This window comes from Lepisma saccharinum, chromosome 16 (genome assembly GCF_977018435.1).
Source record: "Lepisma saccharinum chromosome 16, izLepSacc3.1, whole genome shotgun sequence".
In the NCBI taxonomy this organism is placed as follows: Eukaryota; Metazoa; Arthropoda; class Insecta; order Zygentoma; family Lepismatidae; genus Lepisma; species Lepisma saccharinum.
The window spans coordinates 52,608,327-52,633,316 of NC_139244.1; the positions used below are offsets into that span (position 1 = coordinate 52,608,327).

The 24,990-nt window shown below is 39.4% G+C and overlaps 1 protein-coding gene across 1 annotated transcript in view; it reads left to right on the forward strand.

The window, feature by feature from the left end:
* Positions 1–7,847: 7,847 nt before the first annotated feature.
* LOC146000080 (uncharacterized) overlaps positions 7,848–24,990 on the forward strand; it is a 52,455-nt gene continuing 35,312 nt past the window's right edge. Inside the window, exon 1 of the mRNA XM_083137413.1 lies at positions 7,848–8,002. Coding sequence (XP_082993539.1) covers positions 7,919–8,002 — 84 coding nt within the window. The 5' untranslated portion in view covers positions 7,848–7,918. The remainder of the gene's footprint in view (positions 8,003–24,990) is intronic.

Consider the following 24,990-nt stretch of genomic DNA (forward strand, 5'->3'; position numbering starts at 1 on the left):
GTAAGAAATTATATATATTTAATAACAATGAGAATTACTACCTAGGTACAAATTTCCTGTCGGAGGAAAAATTCAAATTAGCGTGTCCCTTTCGGATGCAGCGATCGTCCATATGGGCAGAAGTTTGTACAGAATCAAACATTCTAACATCAATTCTAACACCACGTACACCGTGGAAGAAGGTGAATTCTTGTTTGCTGAAACGGTTGTTGAATATAACTAACTGCTTTCTCTCTTTATCGCATTTCGAATTGTTTATTATGTTGTGATGTTTACGTAAGTATATAGAAATACCCAGCTATCATAATGCCTAACGACATCTCCTTGAAAGTACACTGCGTCAAGAGATGCCGGACAACAGTGGCGAACTCGTCAGATTGGACGAGTGAGTGAGGAAACTTTGATAGATTTGCAAACTTTGCAGAATACGGACTGAGATTACCAACTTTCAAACCCAATTAATAGACCCCATATTGAAAATTGATGCGGAACTTAAATCTTTATTAGAGAATTACGTTAATTTAGCTTCTATAGAAAATGTGCAAGATATTTAATTGAGTGTAGCCTCGATACAGAGAAAATTACTGAAACTACACACACTTAAAACTAAAGATATCGAACAACTGAAACTTGAAATTCAAGAACAAACTTCTAATATACAGATTATCTTGACAGAACTCCAAAATTTGGTACAAAACATTAAAAATGATATTAATGTCGAACAGATGAATAATTCTATCACAAATGTACGTGAGGTACTTGAATCTTACCAAAAGAGCACTCTGACATTAGAAATAATCAAATAAAAACATCAAACGGAAGAAGTTCACAGTACTCTTGCAGAAATTAAAAATGAATTACAAATATTAGAAGACGCCATTACCTCGGAAGAATTGAAAATAATCAGTAAGAATGTAGCACATATAAAACTGCAATTGTAAACGTACGAGGATTTCGGACTTGTCCAAGCAACGATTGCAATATCCAATCAGCATTGAAGTCGATGAATGATGAAATTAAAAATATTCATGCTTTCATCCGAACCTTCGGAGATCAGTCGTCTCTGTTGACCAGTATTCAAGAAACATTAGGAACTGTTCAGCAAAAAATGCTTATTTAGATAATTTGAATGTGGAATCAAATCTCACACATGTTTTAGATAACATACAGCGTGATCTTGAGACTTTGCAAACATCCGTCTCATCCCAAGCTGTTGTAGCACAATTGAAAGCAGCTGTTTCGGCATTATCCGAGGCTAGCGATGTATATACATTGTGTTATATAAGCTTAATTGACCAGCTATGTTTAGAAAGTAATATATTTATAAATTAAATGGTACGTATTTGGAATGAGTCTTATAATAAAAAACATCTCCGACTATGCTCGGCAGATGAAGGAAATGACTGGAGACCAGGTCCTTACCTTCACACAGGCGAACCAGGAAGGGAAAATAATCATCTGTTACGACCTTCAAGTTAAACTTCAAACACGAAAGCCTGGAGTATAGAAAGACATATGCACTTTGGATGTGTGAATTTAAATTGGTGCTTTTAAATTGAAACCCTCCTCGTATATGAATTCAAAAAATAAAGAAGTGCATAGAATCAAAATAATATAATTTCTGCAAGAACATATTATTTTAGAAAATTAGTTCTCCTTTAAAATTATTTCTTTTAAGATATGCACGAATTCCATAGGGAGGGGGGAAACTGCATCCATCGCCCCTCTAATAGCCGCCACTGTCTATGGATATAGAAGTGTGTTTTAACCGCATGCTGTTACCAGCTCTAAGGAAAGACAGTCAGAGAGAGAGAGAGAGAGAGAGAGAGAGAGAGAGAGAGAGAGACAGAGAGACAGAGAGACAGAGAGCAAGAGATGTATGCAATATTCACACCTACACACATACATTATTCTTTGTTCTTCCTTCTTTGTACGTGTTTCTGATATTATTCTTAGTAAAGTATGTATGAAGTCAAAACTAATTGCTAAGTTTTATTGTTATAACACAAACTCTTCCGCTCTCAAAATTTTGATAGGGGGGGAGATTTTAATAGAACAAGATCATTGGTGTGCAACGTGCCACCACTCGTAACTCCAGGGTATGGAGATCCGAATTGGCAACACACCGCTCCTTGCTCCGGCTGGTCAGTTGGGAGCACCAGTTCTCACCCAGGGATCGGGATTAAGAAGATCCACCCTTCCTCCAGGAAGGAAACCACCGAATTGCGACACGTGGCAGTAAATAAAATTCCAAATACTTTATAATTAAAATGCCCAAAATCTTTAATCACGAATTGCGTGCACACATACTGATTCGCACAAGTTAAAAGTTATAATTTGTTGGGTCATGCACGCTTGCAGGCAGTGATAAGCAATTTATTTAACACGAGAATCCGCGCACCGCCTTCACAGTTAATAGCAAGACCTCAAATGGTACCTCAAGCGCGAGGCGCAGTATAACAGATTGTTCTAACTTACAATACAAACTCATAACATAAAATAACACAAGAAAAACTGATAATTTATATAACACATCAATGTTAATTAGCGATAGTAAGCTAAAGTTCAGGTTGGCAACAATCAAAAATGCCAACGTGGAAGACTTTACATCGCCAAGAACACGAAGCGTGGTTCCCCACTCCTAACATAAACAGCCAATAGGAAAACAATATTTTATTGAAAACGAGGGAGATATACTTTGCTATAATATTACAATATTAAAAACTATATAGAAATAACTAAACTGATTTTATCAAATAAATCATATTTGCCCTTGCACATAAAAAATGATTAAATAAAGATTTAGTTTATAACGAAGACAAATTCCTTCAATCTTGTACATTGTTCAACAAAAATCGATATTAAGAAGAAATGTATTTAACTTGTGCTTGAAAAACAATGAAAACGTTGCATATATTATTTGGGATAATTATTAGCCTATAAATTCTGAGTAAATGTTGCAAAAATACGCGAATAATATTATAACATAAGATAAAACGTAAATATATACATGAATTATAAAAACAATTAAGTATAAATAATTTAATCCAAGTTCTTAACTTGAAAGTATACGAATAAGATAATGCCAATATACAACTGAAATCTGCCTAACATGGTGGTCGTTACAATTTCACCCCTTGTCGGCATAAAAAAAAATGGCTGAGTATATTTAAGTATTTTTTTTAACTAGATGCTTAATATCGCATAACACAAATAATATTCGATTAAAACAATTATAAAATTATACACTCAGATTACACTGGAAGAATTACTTGATAACAGATTCAAGTTTTCTTCCAAACACAACAATTTTGACACATATAACTGAGATAGACTTTTAGGTTACATATAATCGTCGAAAGTTACAATAAATTTCAATTAATATGCATGTACATAAACAATCAACTTTTATAATATAACATATACCTTCGAAAATATAAGCTTGCTGTAACAAAACATTTTACAAGTCTGACAATTCTTTCATCCAAAATTTATGTTCCTTTCTGATCATTGTTATTTGACCTAATTTTATAAAGAGCACAATCTTCTATTGACATACTTGTTTTGCCTCTGAGCTTATCAATAATCAGTGTTTATTGTTTCGTCAACAATAGAATTTTTATCACGTTATACAATCTGCGCCATTTTTGATACATAACTCTTTACATTGCTTCGGTCAGAGAAAAATAAACAAGACACAAAATAAAAGAACTGATCGTTACAACGCTGAAACTCTATATTTCAACAATGTTTTTCTAACAAGAAAAAGTCTTATAGTCTTTTTCCTTTGCTTTGTTCTTATCGTAGTACATTAAAGAACACAATGAACTAGATTGTTCATCGTTGTTGAACATGAAAAGCAGAATGTTTGTTGAATAAAATTCACTGGTATTCCCAGGTTTTTTAGGGTTGTTGGACAAGGAGTATAGAATAAAATGTTTCGAAGGAGCAACACCGATATTTTCATAAATAGAATTGTTCATTAACCATATGTTTATTGTATAAAGCGAGCCACAGCTGATCTTGAAAATATGGAATTAGACAAAACATGTACAATAACATTTATTTCGATTTATATAACAGCTGTTTTCCCACTTAGCTAAAACTTTCTCATGCGCGTTGCGTGTGGCATCGATAAAAGGTTTTTAAACACAGGCACCTATTTCATTAAATTTAATTCACTCTCCACTCCGCTAAATCTTTCTCACCTTTATGGGAAATTCGACTTCATAAGCCAATAGTAATTGAAATACATTTGGACTCTCATAAAATTTGCACTTCAGGTTTGTGCATTTGCCGTCTACTTATCTTCACAGATACGATGTTCACATTTATACTATCCTTTGGCACTCGTATCACATTTAATATTTTCGGTGACGACGGATGCATCACATAGTTGAAGTGTCAACTTATTTACTTGAAAGTCTACTTTTCCTCTAGTAACCACATCGAAAGGAAACTCCAAAAACATGTCAGCGGGGAGATTCTTCACAACATACATGTTGACTTTAAGCCCATCAAAATTCCCTGTGTCCACTATGAATAAACAAACAGTCCAGCTAAAGTGGTGTTACTTTTGGAGTATTACAGTCTATAGATATAGCTCTTCTATGACAGTTTCTTCACTATTTGACAGGTCTATTGCAGTGCTAACATCAGGTGGTTTTACTGAGGCGGCTCGCTCCTTGCACAGTCCTTGCCCAACTCGGAACGAATTAATTAGGCAAGACGAGCCTTTTCCTGGCCACTATGACAATCAAGACCCCAATAGTAGCGCCTTGTATCATTTAGGGCCTCTTGCTGCTCAGGTGTTAATTGCAGGTATTCAGTATTTGTCTCTGCGTTAACCATTGGTCTGCGCTGCGGTGAATCAGATCTTGACCGGTTTCCATAGTTCCGGCGGTAATAGTTTCCTCTTCTCGGAGAAGTCCAGCTTCTGGTCCAGTTTTAGCGCTCATCTGTTTGCACCACGCGTTCTGCCTAATCGTGCGCACCTGCGTTATCATACTGTCTGAAGCCAATGGGTTCTTCACACGACTCGTAGCTTTTCAGGAAAGCAGTGAGATCACGAATGTTTCTGGGTGCATTCGCAAGGCACAGATGACGTACACGGAAGGGCAATTGTTTGATAATTAACGTAACAACTTCCGGTTCTCGCAGAGTGGCTGATAGAATTTTAAAACCCGCGTATATCCTCCAGGCATAACTTTCCATGCTTGCATTGGTCTGCCGCGAGTACCACCGTCTTCGCAAGGCTGTCAGTTGCCTTTGCTTGGCCTCAATAGAAGCAAACTGTGCCTTAAACTGATCACAAAAATCCTCATAGTCAAGAAACTGGTCTCAATTAGCCGAGAGCCAGTGCTCTGCAGTGCCAATAAAAATTCTCGACAACAGGTCCAATCGACACTCATCTGGCACTTGTATCAGATCGAAACTTAGGTTCAACTCGCGGAGGTATTGCTCGGCAGAATGGGCTTCGATGTTTCCATCAAACATCGGCAGCTGGTTGTTGTCTGTCATACGGGGAACTCGAAAAACACGATCTTGGAACAGGACACTGTCTTTGTCGGAAGGATCTTCGTATCTCAGTCCACTCCGTTGATTGTTTCTAGCTTGTTTGGTGGGAAGAGACACAGGTACATGAGTAGTTAACTGTCTATCGTTACTCATATTCTGAAGTCCATCATCTGTTCGGGGACCAGAAACTGACTTACGATTTAATTCACGCTCGTTTGTTACTGGAGGTGGAAGTACTGGTGAAACTAAACCTGCACCTTCATGGAACGCCGTATCTGCACGAAGCGATAAGTTTGTCACACGTTCACCAAGATCTTTTATTGTGTCCATTAAGGTCGAGCGTGTGTCGTTGACCGTACATAGCACATGTGCTCGAAGTCCCGAAATTTCACTTGACAATCAACCACTGAGTCCCATCACCTCTTCCTGTACAGCAACAACTTCAGTCTCTAAAACAGTCTGCTTACAAACGAATTCTTGTTGTGCCGACTCCGCCTGAGTTATCCTCTCTTCAGTTAACTGACTCCGAGCAGGAATGGAACTAAGTTGCTGCACCATTTCGCATAACTGGCCCGTAAGCTGTTCGTGGCGTCTCTTCACCTCCTCCATTTCGGCCTTCAATCTCTCTTCGCGCTCTCGGTCTTTCTCTGAGAAAGCGGCAATCAGCTGTTCATATCTCTTTCTCTCTTTCTCTTTGTCAACTTTCAATTTCTCCTCGCGCTCTCGGTCTTTCTCTGAGAAAGCGGAAATCAGCTGTTCAGGGCGCTCACGCTCCTTTTCCGCTAGGGAGGCCACCAAACCATTGACCCACTCAGGCATCACTGTTGCTGGAGACGAAAAATTATCCGTCGGAGTTGGATGAAATCGCACTTCGAAGCATTTCTGGCATCGAAACTCCTGATCACCTCCATCCACAACAGTCTCTGTCATTGGACAGCATTCCGGGTGACAAAGAAGCCTTGTGGAGCGCTGAGATAAATGCCTGCACCAGGGAGGAGACTATGTTGAGAAATGTTGTATGAAGTATCCTTTCACGTGAGTCCGTTTGTATTCGTCATATAAATACCTACTGGAATTTGCAGGCTTTGTATTCTATATTTCCGATCATCCCTAGTACAACCTTAAAAATAAAGTAGACTACATGTTTTCCCCCCACTTCCATGATGGTAGAACAGGAAACCTCCGGAATTCTCATCAACCAAAAAATTGCTGGATCTTGTATTTTTAATTTCATCATTCATCGACTTCAATGCTGATTGAATCTTTGCAATTTTTGCTTGGACACGTCCGAAATCCTCGTACGTTTACAATTGCAGTTTTATATTGCCACATTCTTACTGATTATTTTCAATTCTTCCGAGGTAATAGCGTCTTCTAATATTTGTAATTCATTTGTAATTTCTGGGAGAGTACTGTGAACTTCTTCAGCTTGAAGTTTTTCTTTGATTATTTCTAATGTCAGAGTGCTCTTTTGGTAAGATTCAATTTCCTCACGTACATTTGTGATAGAATTATTCATCTGTTCGACATTAATATCATTTTTAATATTTTGTACCAAATGTTGGAGTTCTATCAAGTTCATCTGTATGTTAGAAGTTTGCTCTTGAATCTTGTTCGATGTCTTTAGTTTGAAGTTGCTGTAGTTTCAGTAATTCGCTTGTAGCAAAGCCTACACTCAATTGAATGCACACTTTCTATACAAGCTAAATTAATGTAATTCTGTAATAAAGATTTAAGTTCCACATCAATTTTCAATATGGGGTCTATTAATTGGGTTTGAAAGTTGGTAAACTCAGTCCGTATACTAGAATTTAATGTAGGCTGCAAAGTTTCCTCGCACACTCGTCCAATTGTTGTTCGCTACTGTTGTCCGGCATCTCTTGACGCCTTGTATTTCCAAAGATGTCGTTAGGCATTATGATAGCTGGTTGTTTGTTTGCTTTTAATCATCATCATGTTAATGACCCATATGTCATGTCATCGTATAACTTACGAAAAGTAAATATATTTTTTTAAACCTTCGTACAGAATTCTTGTTTTCTTTAATGAACAAACACATTTGCTACCTTCATGTGCAATTTTGCGTTAATAAAAGCTTTACTTCTCCATATTTGCTGATTTTACCTCGGCGTGTTTAACTTTTGGAAGCGTGTTTATAAAACCTACTGACGGAAATGAGAATTGTGTTTCTGTATTTGTTCCACTATTGGCCAAAAAAAATTGCGCAATCGTAATAAAACACGTATAGATAAATCTGCTTCCTGCCATACAAATATGTGAAAGCCGAAATATCATTCATTGAAAAAGCGATAGTCTCCAAACATCAGGTATTCGCCGCTTCACACTGGACCTCATCCGAGCAGTGAACAAGACCTATCTATCTACATCGCACCATCTGAAAATGCTTACAGGGAAGCTTGTGTTTATTGCTTTGTTATGCTTATCTTTCCAAAGATTTGCTAATGCAGATGTTTTTGCTTGCGATGTAAGTGCGCTGCTCTTATGGAGCTAACATTCACTTTCTAAATCTAGTAACAGATTGTGAATCAGAAATATTTTTGTGTAATTTGGAACAAAATCAGAAGCAGATATATTTATTTATTTATTTATTGAACTCAACAGGTACATACCAAATTACAGAGCCCATATAATGGATATATAGTGAATACAGTTACATATATAATATATAAATAGAAGAAAAAGTATAATAAAATATATTTTAAATTATTAATTTATATATTTCTATAAGACATACATAAAATATACATTATATATATATATATATATATATATATATATATATATATATATATATATATACGTATACACCCACACACGTATTTTATCACACCATTTCATTAGGAAATTATGTTTTTAATCTCAAGACATTGCTGTTGTGTTAATAGTGGCTTTACTGAGTCATTAGGTTCATAGAAAAGATGTAAATAGTCTTATACTTGGTTAACAATTTATTGTAACTAGTGCACATTCTCCACAATGGAGATTTCTTTTCAATTTTCGATCTAGCCTTCCTTATAAGAAAAACTTCATTTTTGAGTCCAGTTTTCACCGACGGGATTCGAAAAATATTCTGACAGAGTAGATGTTCAGCATCTATCTCGTGATTTAGCAACTTTCACAATACTATTTCATGTAACGTTCTTCTGTGACACAGCTTTGTAAACCGACATTCATATATTAGGTTGGTGTAGTGTTCAAATGTGGGGTAAACATTCTGAAATTTGTATTTTATAAAATTTAAGAAATCTTAATTGGACTCTTTCAATTGCTTCACTGTACTTTGCAGTGTCCGTATTCCATATAACAGATGCATATTCAAGTTTTGGTCTTACATATCAATAATACATAACTTTTAGTGTCTCTATACTCTTGAAATCCATTCTAAGAATAAACCCAAGGTTCTTGAACGCTTCACAAATTATTTGTTCTACGTGTTTATTAAAAGTAAGGTTTGAATAAAAATGACCCCCAAGTCTTTGAATATAAAATTCCTTGTTAGAGTATAGTTGTATATTTTATATTGAAATTCAACTGGGCTTTCCTTTTGAGTATAGATGGGCTGCTTCGAAATGATGTGAACGATTTCAACTCCTTATATATATATATTTTTTATTTTTCATCCTAATTGCTTTAAATTTTACATGTAATTCCTAAAACTGTCCAAGTTTTTTTGATAAAATTTTGAACACAGTACCTTACAAACGTTCTATGTGAGCCCCCATTTTTACCCTGCATACATCAATTCGGTAATCCAATTCCACCCAGATCCGTTTCAACATGTCTGCATCAACAGTTTGCACTGCAGCAGTAATGTGCTTTTTCAGTTCATTGACATCTGTGAGGTAGAGGAAGTTTGTACACAATGTCTTTTAGATGTCCCCACAGAAAAAAAATCACAGGGGGTTAAATCCGGGTATCGTCGTGGCCAACATAGTAACTGTTGGTCACTTTGAGTAGAACGCACAATCCAGAGGTCTGGCAGTCTGTTATTAAGGTAATTTGTAGTAAGCATGTGTAGGAATATTTGTCCAGTCACAGTTTGTTCGTGAAAGAAGTACGGACTGTACACTTTGGTAGATGAAATGGCGCAAAACACATTAGTCTTCTGTGAATCACGCACAACTTCAATGATTTGACGAGGATTCTCAGTTCCCCAGATGCAAACATTTTGCTTGTTCACTCTTCCTGTCACATGGAACGTAGCCTAATCACTGAAACAAAGTTTGTCAATAAAATCATCATCACCACTGCATAACTCTAGAAATGACTCACAAAATTTTTGCGGGACGTGTGGTTATTAGGTTTTAAATATTGTAACAACTGCACTCGATAGGAATTCATTTTTAAACGCCTACGCACTACGCGCCAAACAGTTGTTCGAGGCATTGTTAGCTCTTGACTCACTTTCCTTGTAGACCTTTTGGGGTTGCGTTGAAAATTAGCTCGAACTCTCTCGACATCTGCCTCAGACGAGGACGGTCTACCGGACGATTTTCATTTGCAAATGCATCCCGTTGTCTTGAATTTATCATAACATTTACGTATGGAGTTCTTGGGTGGTGGTACTTTTCAAAATTTACGATACTCACGCTGAACCCTAACAACAGACCGACAAACGTAAAACTGTAGGACGCAAAAAGCTTTCTCTGCACCACAGGCAGCCATTTTATAACTTATCACCCTGCCACCTAGTGGAGAAATGTGGAACTACTACGACCATTGCAAACAAACCTCGAGGAAATGGTTGAAAGTATTAACATATAACTTTAACTGTTGATAAAGTTTTATCGCTCCTGGAACGGTTTCTTATCGTTCAAACCATTTTGAAGCACGCTTATTACAAAAAGGCATTTATTATTATTTAGTGTTGAATCATTGTTTATTGTCTACGTTTCTAACTTTGTAATATCATTTTGAAGTTGAACACTGTCTTGTAAAATTTCAGTCCATCTGCAAACAGCAATTTGTGTGAATTTTCAAATGAATCAGGGAAGTCGTTAATAAGCAATGTGAAAAGAAGTGGCCGAAGGTTAGACCCCTGAGGTACTCCAGAGGTGACTCTTATCTCTGAAGATGTGTGGCCTTTATACGTCACGAATTGCTTACTATTCTGCATAAAGGATGCTAACAATTGGCGCAGTGTTTCAGAAATATTGAATTATGCAAATTTACTTAATAGGATATCGTGGTTTACTAAGTCGAACGCTTTGCAAAAGTCTGTATATTTTGCGTCAACTTGACCTCCTTCGTTCAAGGCTGAACTTATAAAATTTGTAATATCAGAGAGATTGGTCAACACTGATCTACGTGGTACAAAGCCATGCTGAAACGATGATATTACAGGTCTAACGTGGGTAAATATGTAGCAGTGCATCATTTTTTCGAATATTTTTGCTGGGGTTGATAGTATACTTATTGGTGAGTAGTTTTGCACATCATTAGTGTTATTGCTTTTCGGAAGTGGACATATTGCCGTGGCTTTCCATTTTCAGGAAATTTGTTTTTGGCAAGAATGAAATTGAAGAGGAGTTATAATAGGTATTTCAATATATCACTGCAATCTTTGACTCCATAGGGCGGTATCTTGTCCGGTCCGGCTGATTTTGTAGGTTTTAAATTTTTAATTGCTTTTTCTATGTCTTGAATTCCTATCTCTGTAATATTAAGATTATCTAAATTTTCATATTTTTATGGTTAAGCAATACTTTCATGTCATATCTAGGGGGATCTTTTCTATACCCCGACTGAAAATGCTGTGCAAAAGCTTCAACTACTGAACGTCGGTCTGACAACACTTTATCTTTGATCTGTACAGGATCTTTGTTGCTTTTCCTGCGTTTATTTGTAAGAAACGACCAAACCTGGGTGCTATCATTGCAATATTTATTTCCGAATTGGCAACATAACTGTTGTATGATTCAATAATTGAAGACTAAAAGTGGTAAACGTTGTAAGTGCCAAAAGCGAAAGTGTTGGGAAATCGCATCGTTCCTCACATCAGCCCGTAAGAACGTGCACACTAGTAGCATCTTTACACGCCCATTGAACTACTTAGAGGACTACCAGTAACATTTCACGTTTACCACATTATTAAGCATGTCACAATTTACAGTTTAACGTGAAAAACGGGGTTTGAATTAAAGTGGCACTTACAGCGTTTACCAATTTTAATCTTCAATTTGCTTCCTAACTATTGTTCGAAATTCGCTAAATTTATTGTAGTGGTATCGAAAGTCTCCCGCCTGTTTTTTTCCACTTCCTGTGGTGGTAGTGTTTATACTTATATTTTTAATAATGCTGCTCGTAAACCAACACGGGTACTGTCTTTTGCCGCTTTTATTTAATGGGACACATTCATCAAATATTTTATATATAATTTCATAAAAAACGTCTGTAGCTTGATCATCGTCGTGCTTTGTTTTCAATATATCCCAGTTCGTGTTAAGCAGCTTGTGATAGATGGATGGAAAGTCGGCTTTACTGAAGTTGTACTGTAGCTTATGACAAGTTTTATCGCGGTTTTTTTTTACATGATTAATATCTAGTAGCAGCGAGGGATGGTGTGTACCTTCAGAAACTAGTGACTGTGTGTTTCGTGCTACTGTTATTTCCTGCCCATTTGTCAAAATCAAATCGAGTGTTTTCCCATTGCTATTTTTAATGTCGGTCAAGCTTTTTAGTTGATATACATTAATAAAGTTGTTTAAATCGAAATACGTTGTTGCTGATGAACTAGTTAGATTGTAATTGCTACCAGTTATATGCGTCAGATTAAAGTCCCCACCTATCAGTAGTTTAACGTCACCAGGTTGACAGTGCTTTTCTATGAACCTAAAGAATAAAGTGTATGTGTCTTTGTTACTACCAGTTGCTATGTACACAACGCAAATATATACATATCCTATTCCGTGCAACAATATTCTAAAACAATGCAGCCTATATTCGGATGTAAACTCGGTGAATCCATAATACATTCTTGACGTTTGATTTCACTGCAATGATTACACCACCACCCATTGTTTTAACAGTAACTTTTTTGCTTGGGTCCCTCCTATATACAACATATCTTTCATCGAAAAAAAGTTCACTATTCTCGTGGGTATTCGTTAACCTACTTTCAGTTATTATTATTGCACCAAAGTTATTACAAAGGACATTCGTGTAAAATTATCTTGTTTTGGTTCGGATACCCCTAACATTTTGGTAACATAATTGAAACTACAAAGTGTCAAGATCTGCTGAAATACATTTGGATTTCTGTGTACTTAATTGGCCGTTATTTTTGGTGTGATCTCTTTTGTCACCGGGTTTGAAGACCTCTAGCCTGGTACGCAGAGGGAAATATTCTAGTGCGCATCGGTGGTAAGTTATTGTGGCTCGTTGAGGGAGTGGGAGAATGGAACATTCTTCTGTCCTCGGTTCCTGCTGCATACGTGCGGTCGCCGTTCTGCATCGCTGATTGTGGTGAGTCTAGTTTCCTTGTTGCTTCATTGTATGATTTCCTATTCTTGTTTTGAGCTTGTTGGGGGAGGGGGTGGATACTGATCAGGAAAGTTCTGTGATGATGATGATGTGTTTGCTGGTTCTGCAGGTGATTCAGCGGGGAGAAGGGGCTGGGTTCGGAGATGTTCCGCTTCTCGACAGGCACTAGGAGAGACGACACGCTTGTCATTAACTAAATAATTTGAAGTTTGAGAATTGGCAACACTTTCACTTATTACTTCACTCGCTACACACGGAAATCCATTTTCATTCAAATAACTTAAAGTGTAAGATCTGCCTTCTATCACCAACTTATCGAACCTCATGACTGCATATAGGTTTTGTTCTCTTGCCTGTTGCAAATAGTTAGCCAATTCCCTCCAGGTTTCGTTCGTTTCGACACTAATTCCCGTTCCTCTAAAAAAAAAACGAGCCCTTGTAAGAATCAACAGCTTGGTGTCTATTTCTAATAGGTCCCACAAAGCATCCCGAACTAGACGTTCCGAGCATTCCCACGTTTCACCTTGCATCTCGTTGAACCCTCGAAATATCAAATTATCTCCCCTCGATCGGTTTTAATGTTAACTTAAGAAAAGTTTTAAATTATTTTGAAAAATTGTGTTTACAATTACATTTTCTGCTATTACAGTGCTCTCTGTTCAAGTCTGAAAAAAAGAACAATATAATTGTTAAAATTCACTTTAACGTAATGGCTAAGTATTACACAAAAATTTCCAAAAAGCATATAAATCCAAATCACAGATAAAAACAAACAATATGCAAGTCCCTGTAAAACGTTTTGTAAATTTCTTCAAAATTATCGAAAAATTCGAGAAATATGAAAAATGAAATTAAGATGGCCTGCAATTATTTATTCCTTTGAAAATTTGAAATCATATTTCTACGAACGTTTATTCTTCTTCTTTTCCATCTCCTCTCTGCCATTAAGCGTCGGGTTCCATCATCCACTTCCTGTACACTTTTCGGTTCAAGGCTAGTTTTCAGACTTCTAGTATTGTTTTCAATTTCCTCTTTCCTATCTTTTCCACATACTCTTCCCATTGAACTCTTGGTCGTTCACTTCTCCTCTTGCCTTCTGGTCTGGATTCCATCACCTGTCTAGGCTTCGATCCTCCTCCATTCTTGTCACATGTCCAAACCATTGAAGTGGCTTTCTCTTTATTGTTTCCAAGATCGGTTTTTCGTTTCTACCAATAAATGTGATGTTGAGTTGATAGTACACTTGGTTTGCCTCTTGTACCCTATTGATAACTTCTCATCCATTCTTCCATCTGCCATCACGTCTGTTCCTAGGTATGTGTGTCAGTTTACTTGTGCCAGCTGTTTCTTTTTCCACTGTATATATACACACCTAGTTGTTGCAAGAACTTGTAGTGGGTGGTGAGGCTTGCGAACTCTGATGATCCAATACGCTATACCGGAAGTAGCTTAGCTACCAGTATTGTCACCCATGTCTGGCAGGCTAGGAGGAAGAGCCAGACTAAGAAGAAAATAAACGGTGAACGGCTCCAAAGGCGAAAGAAGATGGATGGTCATCTCAACGGCTGAGGAGGCGGAGGAACCTAGAGAAGTAATCTGGCTCCGGTTGGTAGTATCTTGTGAGGGAGCCTTGCCAGGGTTACGGTGAAGTCTTCAACGGCAGAAGTGGCGGAAAAGAAATTTTCTTAGCACGGATGACGGAAAAAGCAACACAATCTCACTAGAGTTTAAAAGTGAGGAACTGCTGCCTTGCAGATGGAAGAAGTATGTTCAAATGGTAGGGAAAGAAACTCTGAATGAAAATCTGGCAAGTCTAGAGACCAAGAGCAGGCAGCCCCTTTATTACGCTAGCCTGGCGTAGGGCCCACCCAGAGTAAAACAACATAGAGGGTGATTCTAAAGATATAGTACAAACGAAAACCACAGATACCTCCCATGAAATAGAGACGAAAGTTCCCCTTCCACTTTGCCGAGAGATGCCTCCGTGAGGAGCTAGACAACGCCGAAAACGTGTGAAAATGAACTTCACACCTCTGTACAGCCAGTACCAGTGAAGATAGAAAGGCGGAACAAACGAAGTCAAAAGGAACACCAAAGTCGCCCATCCGAAAAACACTAGGCGGCAGCTGCGCAACGCATGCGCATGGGGTTCCACAAAGGAAATAGGAGTGTCCCGCAAGACAAGTGAAGGGAAAGGGTAGCGATCGACAACGGTAGGGAGAAAAGAAGCTATGAAGCATGATGTAACAATTGCACAGCGGGAAACAAACACCATGATTGAAGCAGTGCAGTCGAGAAAAGTAGTGCGGGGTTGCAGAACCACGGGAGGACGACGTAGGATGTACAAACACACCGAGAATGCAAGCAAAGTGGTCCGTGACACTCTACAGGCAACAGACGCGTACATGGTTCGGGGCAGAAATGGCGGCGTTGGCGGTGCAGCGCAAGGGGAGTCCCCAAAACACAGTGGGGAGACACCGCAGCAAGAACAAAGCACGGTGCAACAAAAGAGAAAGAGGACCGGACGGGGAATGGTACCTGCCAAGGAGACAACAAATGCGGGACGAGGGATTCCCCGTAGCAGCACCGAGGGGATGTCACACAGAGGTCGTGCGCCAGCAGGACAAACACAGCAACTACGGGCACAGGAGGTTATTGCTAATGAAAGGTGCACGTACAGATAGGACCACGTACCCCGTACTGACGTTGTAACAAACGTCGTGATGGGGCTCAATCAGCCTCTTAGAAATGAAGCCGGAGGCACATCGCTGGGTGGGAGTGGGCGAAAGGCTGCTGGAGCGTCGTACGGACCCCACCACTCCGTACGGTGGACGACACTAATGGACGAGGTCGGAATGTTTCCATCCCTATCACCAGGTTCACCGTTCCCAGACCTGACGCGGCTGCTTGCTTCCGAGCGCAACCCCAGCCGAACAACTCGAGTCCCTCCTCGGCCGCAGCCTTCCGCTCCGAAACCAAGCGTGGCCTCACACCACCGCAGCCGCACACTGCCGCGTGGGTGTGAGACCGGGCCGAGCAAGGCTGGGGGGTATGCACGTCTGTTCAACTGCTGGGTTACCCCACATTGGTGTACACAAACACCACACGATCGTACGTAGTGCTCCCCGTCGGCTCGAGCAAGACGGACGAAGTACGTGTTGTGGGTGAATGGGGCAAGAATGAAGGACGCTACATGTGTTCCACGATGACAAGGCCCCAGAGTACATGGCCCCACCTGACGGCAGTGGTCAGGTAGTGAAGAGCACAGGCACGGGTGGCTCAGGAACGTCAGCTGATTGTACCACAGCGCCGTGCGGACGTGTGGGCTGATTGGAAGTGCAGCGTCAGGGAGCGTGTCAGTGAAAGAGCCGGTACGGTGGTGGTGCGCTTGACGTACGACAATTGAGTACGTTGTTTCGAAGCCGTTGTGACCAGTGTGTGTGTGTGTGCCACCTGTGCACTGCAGTACAGTATTCCATAATTGTCACTATCCTCACCGTACCATGGAACGCTACACATTTGTAGAACTGAGGGACATGCATTTTGTCTACGGCCTTGCAGATGGCAATGGCCGAGCAGCTGCACGCCTTTATCGCGGACGGTATCCGGAGAGGCGACAACCCGACAGCAGGTTGTTTTCGAACGTGCACCGTACCCTTGGTGAATCGGGTGTGTTACGTGCAGGCCATCATGTCGGTCACCCAAAACATGTGCGCACAGCGGCGTTCGAAGAGGGCGTACTTGCTCGCGTGGACGACACACCGTCCACTAGCACCCGTAGCATTGCACGTGCAATGGGAGTATCACAGTCGACAGTGTGGCGTGTCCTTCATGATGATCTGCTGTATCCCTATCATCCACAGCGAGTCCACGCTTTGCAGGCTGGGGATTACCCACGACGTGTGGAATTCTGTCAACGACTGTTGCAGTTTTGTACCGACGATCCCCGTTTTTTGCGCCATGTGCTTTACACGGACGAGGCAACATTCACCCGTGAGGGCATCTTCAATTGCCGAAACAGCCATGTGTGGGATTATGAAAATCCACATGCAGCAGTCGAGGTGCACCATCAGACCCAGTTTGCAGTGAATATCTGGGCAGGTATCATCGATGAACAGATTATCGGTGCATACCTGCTGCCACCACGTTTAAATGGCCGCCTCTATCGCACCTTTCTTGCATCAGTCCTTCCAGAGCTGCTAGAAGATGTACCCCTCAACGTGCGACATCGTATGTGGTTTCAATTGGATGGAGCGCCTGCACATTTTGATGGCACAGTGCGAACCCTTTTGCACCATACCTACCCACAGCGCTGGATCGGCAGAGAGGGCCCCGTCCCCTGGCCCGCCCGTTCGCCTGACCTCACACCAATGGATTTCTTCTTGTGGGGCCATGTGAAAACACTCGTCTACGAGACCCCGGTGGCTGACAAGGAAACATTGGTAGCGCGGATACTTGCAGCATCGGCCGAGGTGTGTACCATGCCTGGGATTTTTGATAGGGTTCGCCAGAATTTCCTGCGACGCTGCAATGCCTGCATTGAATTTGGTGGTCGTCAATTTGAGCAACTTTTGTAACAACGTCAGTCCGTGGTACGACTACGTACTATTCCTATCTGTAAGTGCACCTTTGCGTGGCAATAAACCTCCTGTTCCCGTAGTTGCTGTTTTTGTCCTGCTGGCGCAAGACCTCTGTGTGACATCCCCTCGGTGCTGCCACGGCGAATCCCTCGTCCCGCATTTGTTGTCTCCTTGACAGGTACCATTCCCCGTCCGGTCCTCTTTCTCTTTTGTTGAACCGGGCTTTGTTCTTGCTGCGGTGTCTCCCCACTGTGTTTGGGGACTCCGCACTCGCTGCATGTGTTTGTTTCCCGCTGTGCAATTGTTACTTCATGCTTCATATCTTCTTTTCTCCCTACCGTTGTCGATCGCTACCCTTTCCCTTCACTTGTTTTGCGGGACACTCCTATTTCCTTTGTGGAACTCCATGCGCATGCGTAGCGCAGCTGCCGCCTAGTGTTTTTCGGATGGGCGACTTTGGTGTTCCTTTTGACTTCGTTTGTTCCGCCTTTCTATCTTCACTGGTACTGGCTGTACAGAGGCGTGAAGTTCATTTTCACACGTTTTCGGCGTTGTCTAGCTCCTCACGGAGGCATCTCTCGGCAAAGTGGAAGGGGAACTTTCGTCTCTATTTCATGGGAGGTATCTGTGGTTTTCGTTTGTAGTATACCTTTAGAATCACCCTGTATATTCAGAGAAATGAAGGGAATGAATATGGACGGATTCATTGGAGGCAACAAGCAAGGAAAGGACAACGACATTTGGAACATGGAATATTACTTCTTTAACAGGCAAAGAAAGTGAAATAGTTGGAGAAATGGGAAATATAAAATTAAGGTACTAGGAGTTAATGAAACTAAGAGAAAAAGAAATGTATAGAAGAGTCTGGTAAGAATTATGCATTTCTCTACTCAGGAGTAAGTAAGAGAAACAGTAAAGAGTAAGAATTATTTCAGTAGCAAATTATAAAGCAAATGAAAGACTGGGAACCAGTGAGCTCCAGAATAATAAGAGTTGAATTAGCTCTATAAGAAAAAGTAGCACTTGTACAAGTATATACCCCAACCAAAGATGCAGAAAAATTTGAAAAGGACTAGTTTTACACACATCTCCAAGAGACAGTGGATAATGCCAGATATATTACAAGGCATATTCTGATAATGGGAGATTAGAATTTTAAGATATGAAATGTTTATACAAGTATTGATATGTATTTTATTCTTTACTTTCATTGTTTCTTAAATGCAGGTTTTGAATAATGTGTCACCTACAGCAGAACCTTCCCAGAGATTCACATTACTTACGACCACACGTAAATATAGACAAATTTACAAGCCAACATTTCCTTAATTAAGAGAAAATGATAATTTCTATTCATTTTGATTGATTGATTGATTTAGTTGATTTTACTTCGCGTTTTGTGCCTCTTGGCTAATTTGCGAAAATGTGGATGAAATGATGAAATTTATGAATGGACATTTACAAACTACTAAGCCCGAGCGGAATTCGAGCTATGTGCTAAACACTTTTTACTTTTTTAGTATTCTTTATTTTATGAAGTAATGACTACTAACATGATCCTATGATAACATTACACATATATCAGATATAGATTACATAATTAGGTGTACTTACAAGAAAAGGGCCTGCAATAAATTTGCATAGAATGTTTTGCGGTTAGCTTGGTCCATCTGGTAATAATTCTCACTGTAGTGATATTGCAGGGAAATTTGATTTGACACTGAATAATATCCTAAAATATGATAAATATATTGAGCTACTAGAAACTGGACCGCTACTACTTTAGTAAGAGGGGAGAACACAAAATCTGGTAACAAAATAATAATAATCTACAGTAAATGTATCGGGCGATGTTCTACATCTAGTACCAAGGCATTTACACAAATACCGTCTCATTACGGAGATAAATGAAAATTCCAATACTAACAATAAACTGCAACTCTTTTCATTTCCGAAAAAAATGAAAAAGCCCGCATCACCACTCATCTACCGTTGCGGGACATGTTACGAAGCGATGTGAGGTGAACCGTTGTAGTGGGAAGGGATCTTCCCTGGATAAATGGGTGTTTGCAGTTCCACTTCATCTTTCAGAGTGTGTAGTAATCTTGCTGTTAAACTATCAAGGTAGTGCAGGAGCAACTCAATGTTCCGTTGTAGAAACAAGGCTGAGGCTTGTCTCTCCACTAGGCGCAAGTTCAGTCCTTCTTTTCTTACTGGGAGCCATAACGTTTCATGCGCGACATGAAACAAATGTGCATGCCATATGAAGCGCGTTATCTTCTTTCGTACTTGCGCCGCGACTTTCGCAGAGACAGGCAAAACTTGCGCAGCATACCACAAATTCGATAACGCAAACATATTCACATACTGTATTCTAGAGCGTAAGGATAGTTGTCTATAATGATTCATGTTCTACACTGCCTGGATTTTTGGGAGATTAGTTGTCAAGGTATTGGAGACAGTCTCTGTGATGGTCGTAGTGAAGTTTTTTCCCAAAATTGTCACTTTATCTACAATGGGTATAGTTACAGGTTCAGTCCACAGAGTAGGGTTACGTCCTAGGGTTAAGATTTTAGATTTCTTCTGGTTCAAACTAAGTTACATCTGCTTTCGTAACGTTTCAAGTACTGCATTCATAAAAGTCAAGTCTAGCCGATCTTTCACAATTACGGTTACATCAACTGCGTACGCACATATTTTGTGGTATCTCCCAAGAAGCCTGAGTCCCTGAAGTTTTTCATGCATCATTCGTAAAAATGGAGCCAGAGCTGCGCAGAATGCAAATGAGGAAAATGGACATCCTCGACGGACAGAACGCTGAATAGTAAAGGCTTGCAACACAAAACCATCGATAGATAACTGAACTCGAGCTTATTTGTATAAGCTCTGTATAGATTGTACAAAGAAATCTCCACATCCCAATTTTACAAAGTATTGGAAAAGATAGTCATGTCTGAGAGAGTCAAAGGCACTTTCAAAATCCAGCGCCACTAAGGCAGCTCGAGAACCTTCAATATCTTGCATAGAAGTGATGATGTCACGTACACTAGTTAGCAGGTGAAATATTTTACCACTTGTACCGTATACAGGGGATAGACATAAATATGGAAACACCTGCGAAGAAAAGCTGGAATGCTGTAGCTAATAAGGAGCAGGACCGCCTTTAGCTTCCAAAACAGCCTGCAGTCTCAGAGGAATGGACAAATACAAGTCCTGCATGGTGAATAATGGGATATTGCACCATTCTTCATGCCAAGCATGGTAGGTAACAATCCTCCTCAGTGTCCTTGTGTCTCTTTCGCTCAGTGTACATTTTCATCCATGCAGGTGTTTATCTGATGATGTTTTTCCGGATACAGTATTATGTCGTCATGATCTAGAATATAGTCCCTCTCGATATGCCAAAACAAGGCTACTTTAGTACCAGAGGCGCCTGCAAGGTGGGCACCAACAATTTGCCCTCTTTGAAACACTGTCAGTTCGGACATGATTCAGTATCAACTGCACTGCCCTATCTACAGGGCAACTGTCAACTCCTACCAATCTGACAGGATCCTATCTCATGGCACAAGACAAAAGAATGTTTCACCTTGTCCGATTTCAAGTGGAAAAATTGAGTTGATATAACCCGTTGCGATGTCGTAGTGTTTCCATATTTTTGTCCATCCCCTGTACATATTGATACAGCCCTAATAAAGTATCCGCAAAATGTTGCCACCTTCGCGCAATCAAACGTGCAAGGAATTTATAATCAGTAGATAGTAATGTGAAGTGTTCTGTCTGAAGTGTTCTGACTCTCTGGGCTGACATATTTTGGGAATCAAAACCACAACACCCGTGAGACTCGTTCTTCCAAGGCGTTTCTTCGTAAATACAGCATTGAGCCAGCGTGTGGACAGGTTGTCCAAAACGTATGGAACAATTCTATCGGGACACCATCGATTCCCGGAGCTTTTCCTCTTTTTCCACTGTGAACGGAGTGGTACACTTCTTTCTTTGAGAATGACTGTTCTTAATAGCGACGGTCATGTTCCGTTAACATGGAGAGGTTCATACGTTGCAGTGGAGGGTGATTGGAGTGTTAATCTTCCTTCTCTTTAAACTGATCTGCATAAAAATCCCGTAAGTAAATTCGTAGTAACTTGGGTTCGGTTATTCTCCCCGTGGCTGTATCGAGACACGTTATCCTCTTTCGCTGTGCATTGCGCCTTTCTGCTAACACCTGCAGAAGACTCCTAACATTGTAACCTTGCATACACTCTCTGTGCATGCTCAGCAGCACTGCTTGCACTCGTTTCACTTCTTGAAGCACTGGCTTCCCTTGTATTAGCTGTGTTGTTAGTTCGTGAAGAACACTGTATTAAAAGTTATATTTCTTATTGAAATCTGAGTATTTTTCACGACTATATGCTAAAAAGGAATATTTAATTTAAGGTTTTAGAAAAGTGTCCGACGACATCAGTTTGACGCACGCTCATTTCTTCCCACTTCTTCCATTTTTGTTTAAATTCCGTACGAAAGTGTTCATCTTCCAATAACCGTACATTGAACTTCCAAAATCTCTGCCCTTGTCCAACTGAAGTTACATCCAAACTCATGTCGAGTTTGACACTTAAATGATCACTAAAGCACGTTCGGAAAATTCTAATAGCAGATATTTTGCTAATCATGTGTGCACTCACATAAAAACGATCAAGCCGACTCGCTGTGTCGGCACGTATGTATGTGTAGCCGTCTATATTCGGACCTCTAGCCACCCAAATATCGTGCAGTTTAAACCTTTCAACAAGCGCCTGCAAGCTATGTGATGTATGGAATCCTGGATATTGGTTCTGTCTTCTTAGAGTCCAATTAAGATCACCCACCAGGAAAATATTTTGAGGGGAGCCACCTAATGCGTTCGCCACTTCTGTAGCGTAAAATATGTTCCGAGTATTTCTAGCGTTCGTACCTGATGGTGCATAAACATTACCAAACCATATGTTGCCTCTTTCGATACATGTGAATGGACCAGACGTGTTATGGTAAACTTCCGATATATCTAGACCTTCTTTCACAACTATGGCGGTTCCTAGAGAATTGTGAGTTAAATTGTTGTACACGGTATATTCACTGCTAAGACAGAAATAATCGGTCCCGATTTCTTGCAGGAAAATTACATCCAGGTGACTTTGCTTAATATAATCTAATAATGCATGATGCTTGACACTATATTTCATCTTGTTAATGTTTCTTGTTCCAAAATGATATACGGGTTTCGTCATGTGGGATTCTGTTATATTGTACCCGGTTGGAATGATATGTGCAGTTACTGATGTTAAACTAGTTACATTTTTCAAATTCACTAAGACATACGACAAAAATAACCATAATAACATTGTGAAGCGGACAACACACTTCATAACTATGATATGTTAGACATATACCACTCATTTACTTCAAGCGACCAATCAGAGCCGCCGCCAGATTTCTCACTTTGTTCTCTTGTCGCACTCATCGTTCCACGCAGTCGCCGAGACACTGGAAACACCGAACGATAAGGACCATCTTGCCGCCACGTCGACGCCGTATCGCTCTTAGGGAGACTACGATTATTCTTCTTTTTTGGTTACTTCGTTGTTTTCGGCAGAGCTCATGATGCGGGGGACACCGTCTTGGAGTTTCCACCTTCAACTGCATGATCAATATCTGCCTGCTGCATCGGACTATGATAGCTCCGTTATTTTATAACCCCATATTTTTGTACCATCAAAACCTCATTTGCCAAATTTTGTACTATCTTTGTACTACTGTAAAATGCTAAAAATTATTTTTGTACCACTCAATTTACCGTCGAAAAACAAAAATCAATTTTGGGGTTACAGAGTAACGTCTCAACCTCATCATCGGTTTCTGCAAAGTTATCTACATCAAAATATTGTACTATTTACGTACCATTTTCTACCACTATTTATAAATTTTGTACCCGTCAGAAACAGCCAGAAAACAAGGCGAGAAAATTTGTACCTTGCAACCATATATTTTTTTACCGTCTCGAGTTGCTTCGAAGAATATTATGCTATTTTTGAACTATTTTTTTTTCAAATTAAACTTTATTCACACTACTTTGCAATAAGTGGATATCCGATTTTTATGCTGTTCTTAAAAAATGAGTACTTTTTAATAAGCCCGTCTATTATTTTTGTTCCGTTACGAAAAATCCGAAAATAATTTTCAATTTTTGGATTTTTCACATCAATGTACTAATTCATATGAATACATGAAAACAATATTATTATATTGGAGAGTTAAGAGCTTCCTACTTCGTCAATACACGTTTATAGATATGTACTTTGTATGAAGTCCCTTTCCATTTTTCATAAAGTCACGAAAAACCCGGGAAACATTTTATAAATTTCACATTAATCTCAAAGACACGCACTTCACAAGAAAATATGGACCAAATATTAACAAATGTGTGAGGTTTATATCTGTTTAACGTTTAAAAAAAATCCTATAGGTGTACTTTCTATTAGGCTCCTTTTTGATTTTGTACCGTTACGGAAAACCCCAAAATAATTCTCAAATTTCGTTTCTTTTTCACTTCAATGTACAAATTCCATCGAACCCCGGAACAAAATGTTATTATATTAGTGAGTTTTATAGCTCTTTAAACCTTCAAAATAACGATATGGACTCGTACTTTGTTTGAAGTTCCTCTTCCATTTGTGTTCTCTCACGGAAAACCCGGGATATATTTTCGAATTCTTACTTCTTCGCTGAGACAGGAAGTTCACAAGAAACTATAGAACAAATATTATCGAATGTGCAAGGTTTGTATCTAAGTAATCTTTATATAAAGTCATCTATAAAATTATTAAGCCCGTTTATGATTTTGGTTACGTCACGAAAAATCTGCGAAATATTTTTTTATTCTTACTTCTTAGCTGAGACACGAAATTCAGAACCAACTAAGGACCAAATCTTATTACGTGTGTGAGGTTTGTATCTACGTAATCTCTAAATAAAATCCTGTTGATGATTACTTTCTATTAAGATCGTTTCTTATTTTTGTACCTCCACGGAGAACTCAGGAAATATTTTTGAATTCTTCCTTCTTCGCTGAGACAGGAAGTTTTCAAGAAACTATAGACCAAGCAATATCAAGTGGGTGAGGATTGTATATAAGTAATCTTTAAATTATATCTCCTATATGGTAAATCTCTATTAAGCCCATTTTTAATTTTTGTACCGTCACTTAAAACCCGGGAAATATTCTTTAATTCTTACTTCTTCTTTGTGGCACGAAGTTCACAACAAACTATAGACCAAATATTATTGAGTGTGTGAGGTTTGTATCTAAATAATCTTTATGTAAAGCCATCTATATTATTAGATTCTCTTAAGCCCG